This window comes from Hordeum vulgare, chromosome 6H (genome assembly GCF_904849725.1).
Source record: "Hordeum vulgare subsp. vulgare chromosome 6H, MorexV3_pseudomolecules_assembly, whole genome shotgun sequence".
Classification (NCBI taxonomy): Eukaryota; Viridiplantae; Streptophyta; class Magnoliopsida; order Poales; family Poaceae; genus Hordeum; species Hordeum vulgare.
In genome coordinates, this window is record NC_058523.1 from 492,938,395 (window position 1) to 492,957,444 (window position 19,050).

General features: G+C 49.3%; 2 protein-coding genes and 1 pseudogene across 2 annotated transcripts; 1 reads left to right on the plus strand and 2 right to left on the minus strand.

The window, feature by feature from the left end:
- Positions 1–9,476: 9,476 nt before the first annotated feature.
- Positions 9,477–11,975, minus strand: LOC123405663 (annotated as a pseudogene).
- A 1,532-nt stretch (positions 11,976–13,507) lies between these two features.
- LOC123401915 (endoglucanase 6) lies at positions 13,508–16,395 on the plus strand. The gene is made up of 6 exons (XM_045095779.1): positions 13,508–13,611; positions 13,657–13,897; positions 14,000–14,407; positions 14,490–14,744; positions 15,358–15,472; positions 15,568–16,395. Exons 2-6 carry the CDS (start codon positions 13,703–13,705, stop codon positions 16,086–16,088), a joined length of 1,494 nt encoding a protein of 497 aa, XP_044951714.1. The 5' UTR covers positions 13,508–13,611; positions 13,657–13,702; the 3' UTR covers positions 16,089–16,395.
- Positions 16,396–17,470: 1,075 nt separating this feature from the next.
- LOC123401916 (uncharacterized protein At3g17950-like) lies at positions 17,471–18,571 on the minus strand. Its single transcript, XM_045095780.1, has 2 exons — positions 18,214–18,571; positions 17,471–18,109 (listed from the first exon to the last, which is right to left on the minus strand). The coding sequence occupies exons 1-2, from the start codon at positions 18,289–18,291 to the stop codon at positions 17,651–17,653; spliced, it is 537 nt and encodes a 178-aa protein (XP_044951715.1). The 5' UTR covers positions 18,292–18,571; the 3' UTR covers positions 17,471–17,650.
- Positions 18,572–19,050: the final 479 nt, after the last annotated feature.

A 19,050-nucleotide genomic window follows, 5' to 3' on the forward strand; every position in this document is an offset into this window, starting at 1 on the left:
CGAGGCACGCATCGTGTTGTTGCCATCAAGGGTAAAAAGATGGGGTTTATATCTATTGCATGAGTTTATCCCTCTACATCATGTCATCTTGCTTAAGGCTTTACTCTATTTGTTATGAACTCAATACACTAGATGCATGCTTGATAGCGGTCGATGTGTGGAGTAATAGTAGTAGATGCAAACAATATCGGCCTACTTGTCTCGGACGTGATGCCTATATGTATGATCATTGCCTTAGATATCATCATGACTTTGCACGGTTCTATCAATTGCTTGACAGTAATTCGTTCACCCACCGTAATACTTGCTATCATGAGAGAAGCCTCTAGTGAACACTATGGCCCCCGGGTCTACTTCACATCACATTTTCAGCTCTACACTTTTACTTTGTTACACTTTCCACCTCCAGATCTCACCTTGCAATTAATCGTGAAGGGATTGACAACCCCTTTATAGCATTGGGTGCAAGTTTGTTTGTTTTTGCATAGGTACATTGGTGACTTGTCTTGATACTCCTACTGGATTGATACCTTGGTTCTCAAACTGAGGGAAATACTTACTGCTACTGTGCTGCATCACCCTTTCCTCTTCAAGGGAAAAACCAACGCAAACTCAAGAGGTAGCAAGAAGAATTTCTGACGCCGTTGTCGGGGAGCATCAAGTCAAGAATAGTCTCCCTTCAACGTGTCAATTTCTGGCACCGGGGACTATTCTAAGTGAAGCTTATCCAAGTAACTATCGCAAACTCATCTCTTGCATTTACTTTTTTGCCTTTTTCCTCTCGTTTTCCTCTCTCCCACTTCTGAAAAACAAAAATTTACAAAAATATTTGCCTTTTTCGTTCGCCCTTTTCTTTCGCTTGCTTTCAGTTCGCTTGTGTGCTTGTCTGCTTGCTAAGTCACCATGACTGAAAACACCAAATTGTGTGGCTTCTCAAATAGTAATAATAATGATTTTATTAGTACTCCGATTGCTCCCTCCACTAGTGCGGAATCATAAGAAATCAATGCTGCTTTGCGGAATCTTGTTATGGAAGAGCAATTTTCCGGCCTTCCTAGTGAAGATGTCGCATCCCATCTTAATACCTTCATTGAGTTATGCGATATGCAAAAGAAGAAAGATGTGGATAATGATGTGATTAAATTGAAGCTATTTCCGTTCTCATTACGAGATCGAGCAAAAACTTGGTTTTCATTTTTACCCAAAAATAGCTTTGATTCTTGGAACAAGTGTAAAGATGCTTATATATCCAAGTATTTTACACCGGCTAAGATTATCTCTCTTCGTAATGATATCATGAATTTTAAGCAACTAGATCATGAACATGTTGCACAATCTTGGGAGAGAATTAAATTGATGATTAGAAATTGTCCCGCTCATGGCTTGAGTCTTTGGATGATTATACAAATCTTCTATGCTGGTTCGAATTTATATTCTAGAAATATCTTGGATTCCGCCTCCGGTGGAACTTTCATGGAAATCACATTAGGAGAAGCCACAAAACTCCTAGGCAATATCATGACAAACTATTCTCAATGGCACACTGAAAGGTCACCTACTAGTAAAAAAGTGCATGCTATAGAAGAAATTAACTCTTTGAGTGCTAAGATGGATGGGTTAATGAAATTGTTTGCTAATAAAGGTGCTCCTCTAGATCCAAATGATATTCCTTTGTCTTCCTTGATTGAGAATAGCAATGAGAGCTTGGATGTTAATTTTGTTGGTAGGAATAATTTTGGCAACAACAATGCTTATAGAGGTAACTTTATTCCTAGGCTTTTTCCTAGTAATCCCTCTAATAACTTTGGCAATTCCTACAACAATGCTCATGGAAATTACAATAAATTACCCTCTGATCTTGAGAGTAATATTAAAGAGTTTATCAACTCGCAAAAGATTTTCATTGCGTCCATAGAAGAAAAACTGCTCAAAATTGATGACTTGGCTAGGACCGTTGATAGAATGTCTCTTGATATTGATGCTTTGAAATTGATATGTGCTCCTCCCAAGATTAATATGGATGAAACTTTGAAAGCTATGTGTGTTTCCATGAATGAGAGTAAATAAAGAACCGCCCAAATTCGTGCTAGACATGAATGGCTTAAAAAGGCGTGTTCTCGTGATGAGAATCACGAAGATCTTAAAGTGCTTGGTGTGACTCCTATTGAATCTTTGTTTTATAATGTCAAACCTAATGATTATGGGGCTGGATATGAATCCACTTTGGTTGAGAAACGCCCCAATGAGTCGGAGTCTATCTACCTTGATGCTAAAAGCACTTAAAGTGGAGTAGAGGATATCAAAACTTTGAGTAGTGATGAAATTACTACTTTAGATTTCAAGGAATTCAATTATGATAGTTGCTCTTTGATTGAATGTATTTCCTTGATGCAATCCATGCTAAACTCTCCACACGCCTATAGCCAAAATAAAGCCTTTACCGATCATATCGTTGGTGCTATGATGAAATCTTTTGAAGAGAAAATTGAGTTGGAAGTATCTATTCCTAGAAAACTTCATGATGAGTGAGAACCTACTATCAAAATCAAGATTAAAAACTATGAATGCAATGATTTGTGTGATTTGGGTGCTAGTGTTTCCGCCATTCCAAAGTCTTTATGTGATGTTCTAGGCTTCAACGAGATTGATGAGTGCTCTCTTAATTTGCATCTTGCGGATTCTACTGTTAAGAAACCCATGGGAAGGATCAATGATGTTCTTATTGTTGCAAATAGGAACTATGTACCCATGGATTTCATTGTGCTTGATATTGATTGCAATCCGACATGTCCCATCATTCTTTGTAGACCTTTCCTTAGGACTATTGGTGCTATCATCGATATGAAGGAAGGGAATATTAGATTTCAATTTCCATTAAAGAAGGGAATGGAACACTTTCCTAGAAAGAAAATAAGATTGCCTTATGAATCCATGATGAGGGCTACTTATAGTTTGAGCACCAAAGACGGCGACACTTGATTCTATCGCCTTGTGCCTAGCTAAGGGCGTTAAACAATAGCGCTTGTTGCGAGGCAACCCAATGAATTTATCTTTGCTTTTTTGCTTTCTGTTTTGTTGTGTCCACACCATCATAATTCTGTTATGATTGTGTTTTTTGTGTTTCTCTTTGTGTTTGAGCCAAGTAAAACCTTTATGACTAGTTTTGGTGATGGTTGTTTGATCTTGCTGAAAAAGACAGAAACTTTGCGCTCACGAAATTATTTTTAATTCCTATCCAGAAAGAGATTTTGAGTTGATTATTTTTTCCGCTGGTTGATATGCCAATTTCCCTAATTTTCGTAATTTTTCAGAATTTTTGAGATAACAGAAGTATACGAAGTATACATATTGCTACAGACTCGTCTATTTTTGACACATTCTGTTTTTGTTGTGTTGATTGCTTATTTTGATGAAACTATGGATAGTATCGGGGGGTACTAGCTATGAAAACTGAGAATACAGTAATATAACAACAATATAAATAGAAATCAAGTTTGCTACAGTACCTAAAGAGGTGGTGGTTTGTTTTCTTATGCTAATGATATCACGAGTTTCTGTTTAAGTTTTGTGTTGTGAAGTTTTCAAGTTTTGGGTGATGTTCTCATGGACAATGGGATAAAGAGTGGAAAGAGCTCAAGCTTGGGGATGCCCAAGGCATCCCAAGCCAAATTCAAGGACACCAAAAATCCTAAGCTTGGGGATGCCCCGGGAAGGCATCCCCTCTTTCGTCTTCAATTCATCGGTAAACTTACTTGGAGCTATATTTTTATTCACCACATGATATGTGTTTTGCTTGGAGCGTCTTGTATTATAGGAGTCTTTTCTTTTTGTTGTGTCACAATCATCCTTGCTGCACACCCATTTGAGAGAGACATGCACTCATCATGAATTTGCTAGAATAATCATTGAGCTTCACTTATATCTTTTGAGTTAGGCAATTTAGCTCGCATGTGCTTCACTTATATATTTTGAGCTAGATAACTTTGCTCTAGTGCTTCACTTAGATCTTTTTAGAGCACGGCGGTGTCATATTTTGGAGAAATAAAAACTCTCGATCTTCACTTATATCTTTTTGAGAGTGCTCTCTCTGAGTAACTTGGTAGTTGGCGTGTGCCATGAAAGAGTCCTAAAGATGATAGGCATCCAAAGAGGATATAATAAAACTTCCATATTCATGTGCATTGATTAGAAAGAGAAGTTTGATTCCTCACAATTAGTTTTGAGATATGGATTTGGTGATATTAGAGTTATGTTAGTAGGGTGTTGTGAATCTAGAAATACTTGTGTTGAAGTTAGTGATTCCCGTAGCATGCACGTATGGTGAACCGCTATATTAGGAAGTCGGAGCATAATTGATTTATTGATTGTCATCCTTTGTGTGGCGGTCGGGATAGCGCGATGGTTAACACCTACCAACCCTTCCCCTAGGAGTATGCGTTTAGCACTTTGTTTTGATTACTAATAAAACTTCCGCAATAAGTATATGAGTTCTTCATGACTAATGTGAGTCCATGGTATAGATGCACTTTCACCTTCCACCATTGCTAGCTTCTCTAGTGCCGCGCAACTTTCGCCGGTGCACAAACCCACCATATGCCTTCCCCAAAACAGCCACCATACCTACCTATTATGGCCTTTTCATAGCCATTCCGAGATATATTGCCATGCAACTCCCACCGTTCCGTCTCATGACATGTGTCGTCACTTTCATATTGCCATTGCATGATCGTAAGATAGATAGCGAGATGTTTGAACATCATACGCTAAGCTAGATCGTTGCACATCCCGGTACACTGCCGGAGGCATTTCCTATAGAGTCATCATTGCTCTAAGTGTTGAGTTGTAAGTAAATAGAAGTGTGATGATCATCACTATTAGAGCATTGTCCCATGTGAGGAAACAAAAAAATAAAAAGAGGCCAAAGAGCCCAAACAAAAGAGAGAGAGAGAGAGAAAAAGAGAGAAGGGACAATGCTACAATCTTTTTGCACACTTGTGCTTCAAAATAGCACCATGTTCTTCATGATAGAGAGTCTCTCGTTTTGACACTTCCATATACTAGTGGGAATCTTCATTGTATAACTTGGCTTTTATATTCCAATGACGGGCTTCCTCAAAATTGCCCTAGGTCTTCGTGAGCAAGCAAGTTGGGTGCACACCCACTAGTTCTTCTTTTGAGCTTTCACATACTTATAGCTTTCGTGCATCCATTGCATGGTAATCCCTACTCATTCACATTGATATCTATTGATGGGCATCTCCATAGCCCGTTGATACGCCGAGTCAATGTGACCATCTCCTCCTTTTTGCCTCACAACCTCCACCACACTCTATTCCACCTATAGTGCTATATCCATGGCTCACGCTCATGTATTGCGTGAGAGTTGAAAAAGTTTGAGAAAGTAAGAGTGCGAAAACAATTACTTGGCCAATACTGGGGTTGTGCATGATTTAAATTCGTTGTGTGGGGATGATGGAGTATAGCCAGACTATATGATTTTGTAGGGATAACTTTCTTTGGCCTTGTTATTTCAAAAGTTCATGATCACTTTGCTAGTATGCTTGAAGTACTATTGTTTTTATGTCAATAGCAAACTATTGTTTTGAATCTTACGGATCTGAACATTCATGTCACAAGAAAGAAGTTACAAAGGACAAATATGTTAGGTAGCATTCCACATCAAAAATTCAGTCTTTATCACTTCCCTACTCGAGGACGAGCAGGAGTTAAGCTTGGGGATGCTTGATACGTCTCCAACGTATCTATAATTTTTTATGGTTCCATGCTATTATCTTGTCAACTTTAGATGTTTTGTTTGCATGATTATGCTATTTTATATCTTTTTTGGGATTAACCTATTAACTCAGTGCCAAGTGCCAGTTCCTGTTTTTTCCGTGTTTTTTCCGCGGCCTGGGGGGCGCCTACCAGGCTTGTGCCCCCCCCCCCCGTGGTTCCTTTGCCCTACTTCTTCCGCCTATATATTCCCTAAAAATCCAAAACTGCCAAAGAGAGCCACGAAAATACTTTTCCGCCGCCGCAAGCTTCTGTCTCCGCAAGATCCCATCTGGGGCACGTTCTGGTGCCCTGCCGGAGGGGGATTCGGACACGGAGGGCTTCTTCATCAATACCATTGCCTCTTCGATGATGCGTGAGTAGTTCACCACAGACCTTCGGGTCCATAGCTAGTATCTAGATGGCTTCTTCTCTCTCCTGGATCTTCAATACAAAGTTCTCCATGATCTTCACGGAGATCTATACGATGCAACTTTATTTTGCGGTGTGTTTGTCGAGATCCAATGAATTGTGGATTTATGATCAGATTATCAATGAATATTATTTGAGTCTCCTCTGATCTCTTATATGCATGATTTCGTATCCTTGTAATTCTCTTCGAGTTGTGGGTTTCGTTTGGCCAACTTGATCTATAATTCTTGGAATGGGATGAGTGCTTGGTTTTGGGTTCATACCGTGCGGTGTCCTCACCCAGTGACAGAAGGGGTAGCGAGGCACGCATTGTGTTGTTGCCATCAAGGGTAAAAAGATGGGGTTTATATCTATTGCATGAATTTATCCCTCTACATCATGTCATCTTGCTTAAGGCGTTACTCTGTTTGTTATGAACTCGATACACTAGATGCATGCTGGATAGCGGTCGATGTGTGGAGTAATAGTAGTAGATGGAGACAGTATCGGTCTACTTGTCTCGGACGTGATGCCTATATGTATGATCATTGCCTTAGATATCATCATGACTTTGTGCGGTTCTATCAATTGCTCGAAGTAATTCGTTCACCCACCGTAATACTTGCTATCATGAGAGAAGCCTCTAGTGAACACTATGGCCCCCGGGTCTACTTCACATCATATTTTCAGCTCTCCACTTTTACTTTGTTGCACTTTCCACCTTCAGATCTCACCTTGTAATTAATCGTGAAGGGATTGACAACCCCTTTATAGCGTTGGGTGCAAGTTTGTTTGTTTTTGTGCAGGTACATTAGTGACTTGTCTTGATACTCCTAGTGTATTGATACCTTGGTTCTCAAAGTGAAGGAAATACTTACTGCTAGTGTGCTGCATCACCCTTTTCTCTTCAAGGTAAAAACCAACGCAAACTCAAGAGGTAGCAGGACTCTCGCAGCCGTTACCCTCCGTTGGTTGAAGTCTCCACTAACGTGGACGTACGATAGCACGACCTATCGGAACCACGCCATAAATCGTCGTGTCAACCTTTACGTTTGATCTTCCTAAACTCTACTCCTTACTTACATGTGCAATGTCTTAACTTTCCAACACCATATATGTTAACTAGCATGTGTAGGGTGTACTAGACTTATTAGAATTGCTAAAATCTACCAACAATCAAATTTGGGAAAAGGCTAGATTTTATTTTGTACAAGTAGTCTATTCACCCCTCACTCTAGACATCCCTTCTAGCGATTCGACAACTGTTGCCTTCAAAGTTGACATTTTGAATCTTATTCTTTTAGAACTTAAGTTATAACCACGACAATGCCTACCCCTACTTGGCACCAAATTGCACTTGCTAAACAATTACCAATTACATACAAGGGGAACTAAAATTTTAAAGTAACCAGCTAGTAATTAACACCATTTTTTATTGAATGCCACACCTTCCTATGATAACTAGAGGCTAGCCTACCCCTTCGTCCTCTCCTCCCTAGCGAGGAGGAGACTAAGGTTCGAGCCTTCCGTTCACGGCACCGCCAATCAACCTCGTCTCATGTGGCCTTAAGGCCATGGAGCGCGGTGGATCTGAGCCCTTGCGGGGGCTCAGAGAGTCCATTTTTAGATGTTCTCTTTATTTTTGTTTTGTCCAGCCCACGAAGGTGAGACGACAACGGCTTCGTGAAGATGGAATAATGTTCTCCCCCTAGTCTTGTTTCAGTGGTGTTTCTAACATTGTCGGAGGGCGTGCGAAGGTGTGTCTCTAACGAATTTCGTAACATTTGGTCGGTGGTTGTCTTTGGTGGATCTTCCCAGATTGACCGGGGGGGGGGGGGTAACCCCGGGGTAGGCTCATCAAGCCTACTCCCCACACTTAGGTGTAGAGAGGGGCGAAAGCTTCATCAACTATCGGCTCCTCCTGACCGGCTAGGAGCGTAGCCGTGTACTCTCTGACCGGATGGCTCGAGGGCACCTGTCGCATCGATCCTCATGATGTGAGAGGGGCCTTCGCTTAAAGGCAAAAGTACCTCAACGCGGGTACGATGGAGAAGCATACACATGGCTACAGTGATGGCGGTCGTACCACTCACTGGTGCCGGCTACGACCCGTCAACCATGTACAGTACCCGCACGCCACCACCCACTCCATTACCTGGCCCGGCGTGGCTACAATGGAGACGACCGTACCGCTGACCGGCGCCAGATCCCGCAAGACGACGACCATCGTACCGCTCGCGCCCTGCGTGGGGAGCACGCACCAATCCTGTTCGTCAGCCGACGGGTCCGAGGGCCAGATGGGACCTCGTAGCCGGCGGGCCCCTTCAGCGACAAGACTAATCATCAGTGGGTCCTCTGGCCAACCGGAGAGGCCACCAGCCGGGCCCCCCATATTATACCTAATATCCATTTTGTAGGCCGGGGGGTCCATCTATAAAATCCCCTAGCCCCCCTCCATGCAGAGGTTCGGCCATTCTCACACACACACCCATACACAAGAAGCAAATAGCGAGTCGTCTGCTCCATCTTCCTCGGCTATTCTCACACACACACACCCATGGCATCTGCCGTGAGAAAACAACGACACAGATCTGATCTTTATTCATTTACGTTCGTGTGCCTTCAAGTTGGACCCATTTGATCTATTAGTCTCTTCATCAGCGAGAGTTGCTGCCCTGGGGCGCTCGTACTATGAGGACTTAGTACAATGACTTTTAGACTGTCTACTATAACAAGTTGTGTCCAACTCCAACGAGAGAGGGGCAATGACGGCGTCATGCCTTTGACTCACTTCAATGCTTGTAGGAGTCGCTAGATGCTTTATGGATCTGAATGTAATTTATTTTTTCCGATGCTCATAATACAAGATGAACCAATGTGAAGGTTTTTCATAAGGAAAACTGCCAAATCCTCCTAGTATATTACTAGTAAAATGCAGCCTAGAAACCCTATTCGCCCTTTTCTTCTCTTATAGGAAACCATCTTTGCCACTGGTCCATACGCTTGCTCTGCAGATAGGTTTTGGAGGCAAAATGAACAAATTTAACCTCTTTGCTGAATGAATTCATAGACTGAACCTAGTTCAAAAAATTTCATCGAGCTGACCATTTTGTGTGACGCCCGACGCGTAGGCGCCACACTACACTGTGTGACGCCTAAGACGTCGGCGCCACACAAAAAGGCCACGCTGGCGCTGCAGGGCCCACCTCCGACCGTGTGACGCCTAAGCCTCGGGCGTTGCATATACTTCAGTGTGACGCCGAGAGCTTAGGCGCCACACATGCACTTATGTCTTATGCAGCCCTCCACCGATACATGCGTGCATGCATGCACTGGTGAGGCGGAAGTGCGGCGCCGCGGTCGACGCGCACGACGGGCAGCGGCGGGTGCACGGACCGCGCCAGGAGGCGCACCCCCCACACGCCCTTGGCCGCCAGGAAGAAGGCCTGGAGCAGCGCCTCCGGCCACGGGCGCGCGGGCCCACCCGACGGACGACACCACCTCGCTCATCTTGGCGTCGCAGAAGCGGCTCAGCCCATCGCTGTAGTGCTTCGTCCCGTGGATGAGCACCTCCTCCCAGGTCAGCACCGCCACGGCGTGGTACGCCGCGAGGTTGGCCTCGCACCGGCCCGCCGGGTCCGCGGTGTCTAGCTCGAAGTCCGCGTGAAAGGCATCGTTCAGGAAGCTCTCGAGGTTGGGCCGGGGCTCGCGGGGCTGCGCAGGTGGGTGGAGAGCGCGCGCGTGAGGTTCCGCACGATGACGGAAGGACTCAACGGGGAAGACGGCAGCGACCGGCGTGGGGAGCACGCGGGCCTCAAGGCGCGCGAGCTTGAGCTCCAGCTCGGCGAGGGACTGATTCAACCGCGAGGTCTCCTCCACCGCGTCATCCCGCGTCCGCGTGGCCGCCGCGAGAGGTCGGCCGCGGCCAGGCGCCACTGCTCGCCCTCACCTGCGTCGCCTTCCGAGGCCGACGTCGGAGACGGCGAGGAGCGCGGGGTGGACCGTCGGGTGAGGGAGACGAACAACGAGCGGATGATGGCCCCCGACAACGCCAGCGCCAGGGCGCGCTGCTTGAAGCGGCAGTCAGAGCAAGACACCGCCGCGACATACAAGGGCGACGCCGCCAACGCAGTGGCTCGAGCTGCTCCACCTCCTCGCCGCGCGGTCCGAGGGCCCGCCGCACTTCCACCTCACCAGTGCATGCATGCACGCATGTATCGGTGACGGGCTGCATAAGGCATAAGTGCATGTGTGACGCCTAAGCTCTCGGTGTCACACTGCAGCATATGCAACGCCCGAGGCTTAGGCGTCACACGGTCGGAGGTGGGCCCTGCAGCGCCAGCGTGGCCTTTTTGTGTGGCGTCGACGTCTTAGGCGTCACACAGTGTAGTGTGACGCCTATGCGTCGGGCGCCACACAAAATGGTCAGCTCGGTGAATTTTTTTAAACTAGGTTTAGTGTGTGAATTCATTCAGCAAAGAGGTTAAATTAGTCTATTTTGCCGGTTTTGGATTTGCCATTTTGGTCTTCCAATCGTCTCGGAACCACTGACAGGATGTCAGGGATGCCACCACGATTCTTGCGCAACAAGCGGCCCGGCGCCCATTTGAGCGTCCATCGTCCGATCATACCGTTGGCCGTGTGTCGATCTGCCCCCGGAGGCCGAAGCTCATTCACTCGCCCGCAGCATGCGATACAACTCGACCAGCATTCACAGCTCTCTCAGACGACCGTTACTTGTAGGAGTAGTACAGTACTCCTTCCGTGACTCCCCTGTCGCCGCGGCACGAAAGTCTTCCCCATCTCCGGCCGGCTGGCAAACGCCAAAGGCATGCGACGCGCGGCCATTCCCAAGCAAACCATTCCATAGCACCACGGCTGCAGCCTGCAGCCGCCGCCCGCGCGCATGCAGGCCATGTGGCTCCGGCCGTCGGGACTCCCACGCAAAGTGGACGACGAGACACCCCCGTCATTCCGTCCGGCCACACTCTCTCCCTCCCCCTAGCCGTTAGAAAATCGATCGATCGACCATGGCCGCAAGGATCCGAGGGACGTACGCCCCTTCGACCATTTAGAGCATTTCTAATAGACGGTTTATACGTATAAATACCTAATTTTTAGATTTTCAAGAATAAAAAACGTTATTTCAATAGGTGGTCTATATGTAAAAAAGTTAAACCACCACCATTTGAAGATGTAAAATACATCACGTCGTGATGCAAGTTTGCATCACGAGATACATATGATGTAAAATTACGGCTCCCCACGAAAGGACCAACCAGCAGTTCATTTTATTTTCCGCTTGCGATCGCCTGCCCACCCGAGCATCAGCCGTCAAAAATCGTCGTCGCCACCGCCCAAATCATCGTCGTCACCGTCCCAAATCACCGCCGCCGCCATTCACCATCCTCGCCCGCATAGCCTCCCCCGCCGGAGGGCGTCTCGCGGCCGCCCTCCGCAGCTCCGTGATGTTGCCCCGTCGAAAATCCAGCTCCACTCCGCCCCGGCCCCGTCCGCCTCCGCTTCGCCTGCCCCCACCCGCACCGCACGCCGCCGCCCGCACTGCACGCCCTCCTAGCTCCGTCCGCCTTCGCCCCACGCCACACGCCGCTGCCCGCTCCCCGCTGGACCGCCACCCCGACCTCTCTCCACTTTCCGCCGCCACGACCTCTCTCCACACGTCGCCGCCCTAACTCTTTCCGATTGGCGCCGTCATCAGATGTCGTCGAAGAACAGCAACCACGAAGAAAAAAAAGATGTGCGGCTGTACAGTGGCTGAACACCAGCCGCATGGCGGTCGGTCGGTTTTACATCTTCGTTTTGAGCCATATGTTAAAGTTACTGTTTTACATCTCCGTTTGGACCATCTGTTCGAATTAAGCATTTTTCAAAAATGTAAAAAGCATTTTTTGCTGCTTCAATTTTTTACACTATTAATTTGAAGCATCAGAATATACATCATGTATTGAAGATGTTCTTAATTCCCCCTCGCTCACGGCAGGGTACGTACGTAGTAGTAGCATCGACCTGTAGCTCTGTCTATTGCCACGCTTCTCTTCTACAGGTTCTTCTTCTTTGGCATCAGCCAGCAAGGACGCAGGCTTTAACGGCTCTCCTCCCGTCGGCCTCGTCCCCTTGCCTACGGGCGGCCCCATCGTGCCTACGGGCTATGCATGGTCCCTTTTTTCCACCAGGCCCAACGGTCAGATTCGGCGAAGCTGCTACGGATGCACACCAGTGAGGACTGATGAGCACGCTAATGACAAGATCGTCGTGCTTGTCGTCATGGGCTCATGGCAACGTAGTAGTAGTGGTAGATTGCAACGCACGGGTCGACCCTCCGGAGTCCGTTGTACTATGCTCTGTAAGGACCATGGATCATTCGGCGAGGCTCAGTAGTATTAAGGGGTGTTTGGTTTTAAGGGATTAAACATTTTTTAGTCCTAAGGATTAAAGAAAAAAAAATCACTTAATAAAGTTTTTATTATAGTCACTTAAGAAAAAGTTCCTTCCGTTTGATTATATAGGGACTTTTTTTTAATTCTAGTCCTGTAACCAAACAGGGCCTTATCCAGGGTTGGTAGAGAGCACAAGTGACGGCTGAGCCCGAGAAAGAAGAGCACTGATGAATCACTGACCGGCACAGGCAGTGCACGCTGAGCACCGGGGCCGACCCTAGTAACTGCTCCCCCGGATGACCGTTTCTTTCTTTCTTTCTTTCTCCCACCATCTACATCACCGCCGTCCTCTACTCCTACTATGATATGATGAGTGAGTGCCATGCATGCTGCGCCGATCACTGATCCATCTTCGCCACCGGAGAAGTGCAATTTTCTTTCCCTCAAAAGAAGGAAAAGTGCAACATTTTCCTGGACTTTGATCACAACAAAACCCTGTCAAAATCCCCGCAGAAAGACACATTCCAAAACCCTCTTATCCATTCGGTCTGGCTAAACGAAGAAACGAAACCACATTATACGCACTCCTCGACATTTTCCTCTGGAGTACTATACGAGCATGCTTGAATGCCATGCCACATTTTCTCTGATGGAGCAACGGCCAAAACGAACCAAACCAACGGCACAGACGGCTGCAACTGCAGAGCGAGTACTAGCAGTAGTTCTGTGGAGTAATGCAGCAGCACATTCAAGCCTTCAGCTCCAGGCCAACCAAGCCACCGGCGCCGCAACGTTCGCCACGTCCACGTGCAGCCGCCGCATTGGCCTCTGCCGGGCATCCTAGGCCTCCTTCCCCTCCCGTCACTCCGGCCTGCGCCCGTCACATGCCGTATTTAACCTCCCGCCCGTTCGGCTCCGACACCACCTCACTCACCTCTCCTCCGCCGGCCACTATTAAACCACGGCCCTGCTGACTCCAGTAGACGCACACACACTCGCTCCTCGCTCTGTCACTCAGCCGCCGAGAGCACCGATCCAACGGTGCTGCATTGCCATTGCATTAGCTTAATTTCTTCCGGTCAGCCGCAGCACCGGTCTTGCCGTTGGCGGTCAGGGCGGCAATGGGGCTGTCGTCTGCGCTTGTGCTGGCGCTGCTGCTCTTGCCGGCGGTGGCGTCGGCCGGGCATCACGACTACGGCGACGCCCTCCACAAGAGCATTCTCTTCTTCGAGGGTCAGCGATCCGGCAGGCTTCCGCCCGACCAGCGCCTTCGCTGGCGCCGCGACTCCGGCCTACACGACGGCGCCGCCGCCGGCGTACGACTCGCATCTCATCTTACAATGTTCTGCTTCGTTTATACTGTATTTTCTTTTGTGCAAAAGTGGTGATGGTTCCATTTCCATGGCAATGCGCTGCAGGTGGACCTGACGGGAGGGTACTACGACGCCGGCGACAACGTGAAGTTCGGGTTCCCGATGGCGTTCACGGCGACGCTCATGTCGTGGGGGCTGATCGACTTCGGCCGCAGCTTCGGGCCGCACAAGGAGGAGGCGAGGAAGGCGGTGCGGTGGGCGACGGACTACTTCATGAAGGCCACGGCCAAGCCCAACACGGTGTACGTGCAGGTGGGCGACGCCTTCAAGGACCACTCCTGCTGGGAGCGGCCCGAGGACATGGACACCCCGCGCACCGTCTACAAGGTCGACCCCTCCCACCCGGGCTCCGACGTCGCCGCCGAGACCGCCGCCGCCCTCGCCGCCGGCTCCATCGTCTTCCGCGACGCCGACCCCGTCTACTCCCAGCGCCTCCTCGACCGCGCCATGGCCGTAAGTCGCAAACTGTCTCCACTCTGACGACTCAAATGTGCCGTGCGTGTCAGCTCAGCTCTGACATGAAAAAAATGAGCAGGTGTTCAAGTTCGCGGACAGGTACCGGGGCGCCTACAGCAGCAGCCTGCACGCGGCGGTGTGCCCCTGCTACTGCGACTTCGACGGGTACCAGGACGAGCTGCTGTGGGCGGCGGCGTGGCTGCACAAGGCGTCGCGGAGGAGGGAGTACCGGCAGTACATCAAGAAGAACGAGGTGGTGCTCGGCGCCAGCGACTCCATCAACGAGTTCGGCTGGGACAACAAGCACGCCGGCATCAACGTCCTCATCTCCAAGGTGATATCCCTTCCGCATGCAGCTTTGGCCTTTGTATGCAGTACAGAACTACAGATGCTGATAATGATAAAAGAGTACACATAAGCTAGCAAGCCACTCGAATCTAATGATTGACTGTCTTGCCTGCTGCTTTACGCCTTTTAAGCTTTACAAATGTGGATTCAGTTAGTTTCTTATGATGGGCACATACGTCTTGCCAACGGATCAGCCATTCTGAAATTACCCTGACTGGTAGATGCTACTGATTCCTGAATCTGGATGATATACCCCGGTTCAGATTAGATTAATCAATGACCAGTCAGTAGTAAACAAATGGAGTGTGTATAGTGCACGGTGGTGGCGTACCAGCAAATAGGAGACTTCACGAGGAGGATACTTGTCTCTTCTATCTTGGCCTCTCCTACCTAGGCCCCTGTGCTCCGCATGCTGCCGGCGCGGCAAGCGGTAGCGGCACTTTTCAGAGGCTCTCACGGGTCTCCACTCTCGACTCGTCATGCCAGTCATGTCCTTCCTGCCATTCGAATCAAGTTACAACCAGCTAATAAAACTGGATCATAGTACTGCACTTGCTGTCAGTACTAATATGTTGTTGTGTTCTTGATTGATCGACCAGGAGGTCCTAATGGGGAAGGACGAGTACTTCCAGTCCTTCCGCGTCAACGCCAACAACTTCATGTGCACCCTCCTCCCCGGCATCTCCGACCACCCCCAGATCCAGTACTCCCCAGGTTTGTTTCGCCACAAACACAGCAAGAAAACATGAGGTTCATCTTGTGAACAACTGGGAGGAGTGATCACTGATCAATCAAGAAACGGAATGCAGGCGGGCTGCTGTTCAAGGTCGGGGGCAGCAACATGCAGCACGTGACGTCGCTCTCCTTCCTCATCCTGGCCTACTCCAACTACCTGAGCCACGCGGGCGCGCACGTCTCCTGCGGCGGCGGCGGGCGGACGGCGCCGCCGACGAAGCTCCGGCAGGTGGCCAAGCGGCAGGTGGACTACATCCTCGGGGACAACCCGCTGCGCATGTCCTACATGGTCGGCTACGGCCCGCGGTTCCCGCGCCGGATCCACCACCGCGGCAGCTCCATCCCGTCGGTGGCGGCGCACCCGGCGAGGATCGGGTGCAAGGCCGGGGCGGCGTACTATGCGACCGCGGCGCCCAACCCGAACCTGCTGGTGGGCGCCGTCGTCGGCGGGCCGACCGACGCCACCGACGCTTTCCCCGACGCGCGCGCCGTATTCCAGCAGTCCGAGCCCACCACGTACATCAACGCGCCTCTCATGGGCCTCCTCGCCTACTTCTCAGCCCACCCCAACCCCGCCGAGTGGGCCGACGACTAACACTCGCCATCTAGACACAGGGAAATAAAAGATCCAAAAAGATCTCTCTCTGACTGACTTGGCCGTACCGCAAGAGTATTGGAGTAGTGCATCATTAGCCATTCATTTGTTTGGTTTAATAATAACTGTATCTAATTATTATTTATTTAGTTATTTATCTATAGCCATTTCCTCTCCTGCGAAAAAGAAAAGATCAGGAGGGTGTATGGGCTGTATCTGTAGTGTTGTTATACTTGTAAGATGTTTACGTGCTCATATTGGCACTACGTAAAATGTTTATCAATAAAAGAGCTTCTAGTTTTTCTGACGTCTATGAAATGTTTACCGGTGGCTACAGAAAGATAGAAAAAGATGCTGACCTCAAATACCAGCCCATGAGATCACATGGCAAATGTTGTGTTATAATTGTAAGTTGTAAGATTTTAGCGTGCTAAGAATATTGTACTCACTCTGTCCCCGAATTTACTTCTCTTAGATTTTTGTATAAAGACACATGGATCGGCTTTTTGCTGGATTGGGGGGGGGGGGGGGGGGCGAGGGATTGGCTATCATTTTTTTAAATGATTAAAAAAATATATTTCCAACTTTCAATACAATAAAATAAAACTGTGAAAACTTGGTACATATTCACGACGGATCAGTGATTTTTCATTCAAAAATAGTATGGTTTGCAAGCTTCACCCCAAAAAAAAACTCCAGCCCAACTAAAAAAATAGTATGGTTTGCAAGCTTCACCCAAATAAAAGATTGGCCAATTTATGTTAATTTTTTTGTCTACACCACTTATGAAGGTTTATTGTTATGAAAATTTTCTTGTCCTTTATATTTCAAAAAATTTGTTTGCATTGCGAAAATATGTTATTTTCTAAAGTCCACCGATGCACCCATCCACCAAAGGGCATTTCCGGACAAATACAATCTAAGACAAGTAATTTGTGACAGATGTAATTCTAGCTTAGCGGAGGAACTAGAAGCACCATTCAAAAATGTTCAGTAAGTCAACTAAAAAAAGACAGAGGAAATTTAGCAAGTGGAATATAAACAGAGCTTCTAGTTCCTCTGACGGCTCGGAGGAAGTGTTCACGGGTGGCTAGCTATAGCATCTGAACAGATATAGAGAGAAAAAGATGATGACCGTAGAGATCACATGACAAGCTTCTGTTCACGGGTGGCTACCGATTGAGGATTCACTTTTGTCTCTTACTTCTTGGTAGCCCTCTTTTTTATGATACACTGACGACACGATAAGGTCATCAGGATCTCATTTCATCTTGCAATTGAATTCTGCTGCTGCAATGATAGAGACTGTCATTGCGAAGAAAAGGGAAATATTTCGATCATCCTTGCGACACAGAAGAATGGGATCACGCCATGACACTTGATGCAGCAATTCCATTCATTCATCACGTAAGAAGAGAGCCCGAGTCAACTCCCAGTACAATCATGGCTCATCAGTTGCATCAGCGTGTAAAAATTGAGGAGAAAAATGGAGCAGGCGAAATGACAGAAGACGAATAAAAGTTAATCCGGCGTGCACCGCTGAAGCCATTCCCACTCAATCGTCAGGCTCCGCCGCTGCAGATGCCGGTGAGCAGCACCGGCAGCCTGGCCAGCGATAAAGACCCCTGGGCGGACCTCCGCAGCTTCCACTTGACCCTCTGATCCTCCACGACCGCGGCAGCCGTCGCGGACGACGACGGCAGCACCCTCCCGTTCTCGAACAGCGGCACCGTCACCTCCCCGCCGTCGCCGGAGAGCTGCCTCTCCATGTGCAGGAAGTGGGCCAGCGATGTCGTGCCGCCGACGTCGTCCCTGCACAGCCGCCACCAGCTGGCGCCGCGCCGCGGCCTCCACCTCCGACGCCACGTCCAGCCCTCCTCCCCCGGCGCCGGCGCGCGGGGCCTCTCCTGCTCGTCCGTCGCCTGCTGCGTCTCCGGGGGCCGGTCCTCCCCGTCGGCCAGGGACACGCCCATGAGCGTCCCCAGCGTCGTGCTCCGGTCCCGGAAGAACGAGCATGTGGACTACACCCAACGAAACCACGCATGTCAATGGCACACGAGCATCAGCACTAAGAATACTGAATCAGCTCGATTTGTAAGGTGGTGTGTGTATGGCCAGTGCGCACCTCGGTGTCGATGTCGGAGGAGGAGGAGGAAGTGTCGGCGGAGGGCGAGGATGGGATCACGCCGGCGTCGTTATCCATGTTCCTTCCCTTCTCCGGCGAGGACGTACGCTGCGGCGCTCTGCGGCAGTGGGCGCGACACTGTGGTGGGCGATGGATGTACTTGCAAGATTTGACCCCTCCAGCCGGCGTCGAGGGTGGAGAGATTCGCGGGCCGGGACGGTGCTGCTTTATGCGCAGCGAGACGCAGACGCAGGTGGTGGCAGTGGCGCCAGCGCCAGGGCAACAACGGGTCAAGGGAGCCCTGCGGCGGCCGGCCCCTGTCCGTGACCGGTGAGACGAGTGAATGCTCGAGCCCTGAGCTTTTGACTGTTGTGTGGGTGGGGAAGGGTACAAGCAAAACCTGCAAAGGCGTTTAGCGTAGGCTGATTATATTAAGCGACTTCCGAGGCGTGCTTTGACCCTACTGTTCGTGAGCGCTTGGCAGTGTGTGGCACTCCAACCACTCCCCCTCCCTCCCCCTCCCAACCCTAGCCGCCCAACTCCCTCCCCGTGCCTTCCTCGCCCCCACGTGAGGCAGCCGTCGGACAAGCCCGGGGCGCCAAGGATCGTGGCGGCGGGGCCTTGGCTACCCTGCCTCTGCGTGGGGAACTCCGGATCTGGAGCGGCGGCTCCATGGATGAGGCACGTCAAGCTAGCAGCCGTGAGGGCGGTGGATCTGGCGTTCGAGCCGCGCGGGCGGCGGGATTCAGTGGTCGTTGGTGGCCGGCGGCGGCTTCTGCAGTGGTCGGTGCGCGCGATCTGGCGCATCCCCTCCTCCCATGTTTGCCGTGCGGGCTA